The 4,177-nt window shown below is 34.7% G+C and overlaps 1 protein-coding gene across 4 annotated transcripts in view; it reads left to right on the forward strand.

Annotated features, from left to right (window-relative positions):
* Positions 1-4,177, forward strand: part of LOC106457641 — an 80,316-nt gene that overhangs the window by 40,832 nt on the left and 35,307 nt on the right. For all 4 annotated transcript variants that reach the window (XM_022383640.1, XM_022383638.1, XM_022383639.1 and 1 more), the window contains one exon: positions 3,505-3,619. In XM_022383640.1, the coding sequence (XP_022239348.1) occupies positions 3,505-3,619 (115 nt within the window). The remainder of the gene's footprint in view (positions 1-3,504; positions 3,620-4,177) is intronic.

The following is a 4,177-nucleotide window of genomic DNA, read 5'->3' on the forward strand; positions in this document are numbered from 1 at the left end:
ACGTGTGGTAACCTTAACTATGGATCCAAGAGTACTACAGGTCCTTGAGTCAGGATTCATCATTCAGTTCAAATCTTCACCATTATTATCCACCCAACGTGTGTTTCTGTCTTCAACAGATCCTCAGATTTTGGAACTCAGTTCAATGGATATTAGAGTTTAGTTGGTCTGGGGATAGAGTGAGAGTGTCATCCTAGATCTTCTCGGGTTATTCCTGTTGGTTGTTAATCCTAAGAGATTTGTTTCCAATCATTAATCTTTCTCATCTATATCAATGCCTAGATTCTCCAAGGTTCACAAACGACTCATTTCTCAATCTGAGTTGGCATTTTTTACTAGGATTGTGGATGTCTAAGTTCTATGTAGTATGCTTCTATCTGCACATTGCCAGATACTATAGTTTTTACCTTCCAACCAGCATTGGCATCATATGGGTGCTGCCGAATTGTACAAGCTTTTTCTTGTCACCTTCATTCTCTAGCCCTGTGCACACACACACCATTCGGTGGATGACTGGTTATTGCTGTCACCATCTCGTCAATTATCAAAACGTCACACCCAGATTATACTTTCAAAAACAACCAAGGCAGGCTTCATTCTCAGGGATGAGACATCTTTTCTTGCTCCAACTTAACATGTCATCAGCATGGGTATTTTTTTTTCCATCACGTATCTCATTCGGGCTCCACCAACTCCCATTTTGCTTCACTCTATGAAACAGGAAGCCCAACTCTTACTCCCCTCTCCATTTCCCACTGCATGGATGGTTCTTTCTCTTTTGGGAATGTGGAACATCACTGGAATCTCTTGTGCCTTTGGGATGAGCACATAAGATATCCTTTCAATAGTCTTTATGCAACCAAGGTATCATAAATATTGATATACACTGGATTCCCCAGTATCCTTATTCAGGATTATTCTTCGATCTTGAGTGGTTGTTAAGTTGAAAGAATACTGAGACATGGGTTCCTCTGCCACCAACTCACCCAGAGATCCATCTGTTTATGAATACCTTGCTTCAGGGATGGCTGAATATCCCAACAGTCAGGAATTCCAGGGTCTATGCATGGATGACGAGGCTAACCTCCACAACCTTTTAGTCCTTCTTGCTCTTCAAAAGGCAATGCCTATTGGTCTAGGCTTATTAAGGGGAACATCGTCAGGCTTCACTCCAACAATTTCATGGTGGTGCTCCTTGTTTTCGAACCTTGGATCTCCTTTCTCGGAACCACTTCTATCATACACTACTACTAGATTGCCATGCTCCACAGTTGATGACTGCAGTAGCAAATCAATTGTCTCAACCAAACAGATTCTCCCAATTGAATAGATGCTGCATTACAAGGTTTTCTGTTGGATTGGCTTTCATTTTGAAACACTGATGATTGGTGGGTTGGCCACTCTTTGGAACACCCAACTACTGGCAGTTTGGTTTCCAGTACCTCACCTTTGGGCTTTGGCCCCTCCACCTTATCAATGTGGGATTCTAGCTGTAGTGTGAGAGATATGTTTTGAAGATTAACATTTTCTTAAATCAAAAATATATTTCCAATAGTACTTACCTCCCTCACTCTTATATATGACTGCATCACTTAATTTTCAAATTTTATGATTACTAACTCTGATAAAAACTGTTTAATAGAATGCACAGAACAAAGTGAAAAAAACACAGTCTTGTTAGTATGGTGTAAAAAATATTCCCATAAATAGGCCATATTCTAACTCCGGCTCTTAGTGGGGAAGAAGGGCGGGAGACAAACTATTTTCAAAGTTATGTGCATACCCTAGTTACTGAAAAATTTTATTTTGTTTTCTGAATTGCTGGTATAAGGTGTCAACACTATTATGGAAAACAAAGGGAATGTGGACTTATTAGTAGGCCTGACTATAAAATTCGTTAAAAGTAATATAGTGACAGATGACATTTTTTGAGTATTTATTTTTATTTTTTCAAAGGGGGGGTTAGAAATCTTCTGTCATTCCAGAAATAGTTGTTTAAAAATAGTAAATAATTTGATGCAAAATCATATCTAAAAATCTGTCTCAAGTTGAGGTATGTTTTAGTTTTCAACTGAAGATTATATACTATTTCTATGCTTTATTTAGCCCTTTCATTCAGATATCGAGCTTTGATTGGAATTCTTTGCCATTGCGTAATTGATTAGAGGTGAACTTTTAAGGATCTACTTAATTTTTTTACTTGTTTCATGAATCAAAAAATTTTATAAAATGTTAATATTTGTCTTGATGTGATAAAATCTTAAGTCTATACCATTTTGTTCCACCAAGTGGAGAAACAGATACAACAAATGTTATTGGGTTTTTAGGTTCTAAATGATTGTATTTTTACAAGTAAGATTTATCTAGAAAAGCTGTCTTAATAAATTTAATCAGTTTGAAAAAGTTTCTAAAGAGATTAGGAAGTAAGAAATCCTCTTGGCTGCTTGTAGAGTTTTGTTTTTATCTCAATTGATTGAATGAGTAAAAATCCAGTGTTCAAGCATGCTATTTCAAGAAACATTAAACATTCAGTTATTCATTATTGTAGCCTTTTAAACAAAATAGTATGTATATAACACATGATCCATCTTTAAAAAAAACAAAACTTCACAGATGATAAACACATTAACTTCACATCATTCTATAGATTTTAAAAGAAGTTTAACCAAAGAAAATTACACTAAAGAAAGGGATGCTAGGGTTTGTGTAGTGATTGGCCAGTAATAAAATATGATCGTCAATCAGAAATAAGCAAAAGTATGAAAAGTTCAATAAAACTACAACAGAAACCTTGTCATGCTCATTTTTGTTTTTCTCAAGCCTTCTTCTACAATATAAATGTTAGTGTTTTCAGATTATGAGGTGAATGAAACTTATTTTGAAGCAAGTAAACATTATTAGCACTAGTTCCATTAGAGGAATCGGTATTGTAAATTTTTTTTATCCCTTGGAGACTGAAGTGTTAGGCAAAAGTAAAAGTACACCTATAGTCAAAGTAAGCAACCAGCAGAGACAAACTACATGGGATGAGTTTATGAAGATAGAAATAGTGAATTAATAAGAAAGGTATTTAAACCAAAAGTCGATACTAGTACTTGTACTTTTAGTGTAATTGTTAAGGAACTGAAACAAAAAAAAATTAAAAACAAAAGTTCCAATTATCAAATGCACTGTAATTTATGAAAAATAATATTTATATATAATATGTAGTTTGTTTTGGACTTTCATCCTTGAAACTCATATTTATGCTTATGATAGTATTTCAAGTATTCAGTGACTGGTATATAAAGTACAGTTTGATGAATTTTGTTTTAGGACTGAAAAGGGATTCCAGTTTTTCTGCCAGAAGTTTAAAAATTGACAACATTCCTAAAAAGTAAAGCACAGCATGTACATTGCCAGTTTATTTAAGAAATAAGATGAGAATTGTAGAACAACTTTAAATTCTTGACAGAATCATATGTTTTTTTATTGTTTAATTGTTATTTTGTATTCCTATGTTAGGGGAAGTACCTTTAGGTCGTCGAGTTTCCTATTTGAAAGCTACAGCAAGAGAACGTATTGATATGGATTCTGATGTAGATTACAGTGATGAAGAGGAAGATCATTCCATAATCAGGTGAAATAAGAAAACGAAAGCAAACTATGCTTGCCCAATTGGTGATCAGTTTTGTTTATATTATAGTTGTTATAACATAAGGTTAACAAGGGACCAGTTAGTCCATCAAGGCAGTCCTTGAATACCCACCCTCAAGAAACATACAAATTTACACTCACCTTTTATTTGGCAGGACTCATTGATATCCCTCTTAGCATATTTTAAAGTGCTGGCCTCCACTACTGCCAACAGCAAGTCATTCCATAAGACAATCACCCTGTTAGAAAAATAAAAATGTCTTAATTTTTGTCTAGCCTGTCTTTCTCCAAATCTAAAACTTGTGTTCTCCCATCCTATTGTCTTCAGCACAAACAGATTCAAAGCCTTTATTGTATCATTCCCACAGATAAACTTGTAAGCATCAATAGGATCACATCCCCAGAATCATCCTAGTAGACCTCCTCTGAATCTCTTCCAATAAGTCAATATCCTTATTTAGAAAAGGAGACCAAAACTGCATACAGTAATCCATGTAAGACATAACTAGTGATTTTTGTATAATTACTTCTTTTGACTTGC

The sequence above is a fragment of the Limulus polyphemus genome, unplaced genomic scaffold (assembly GCF_000517525.1).
Source record: "Limulus polyphemus unplaced genomic scaffold, Limulus_polyphemus-2.1.2 Scaffold355, whole genome shotgun sequence".
NCBI classification, from domain to species: Eukaryota; Metazoa; Arthropoda; class Merostomata; order Xiphosura; family Limulidae; genus Limulus; species Limulus polyphemus.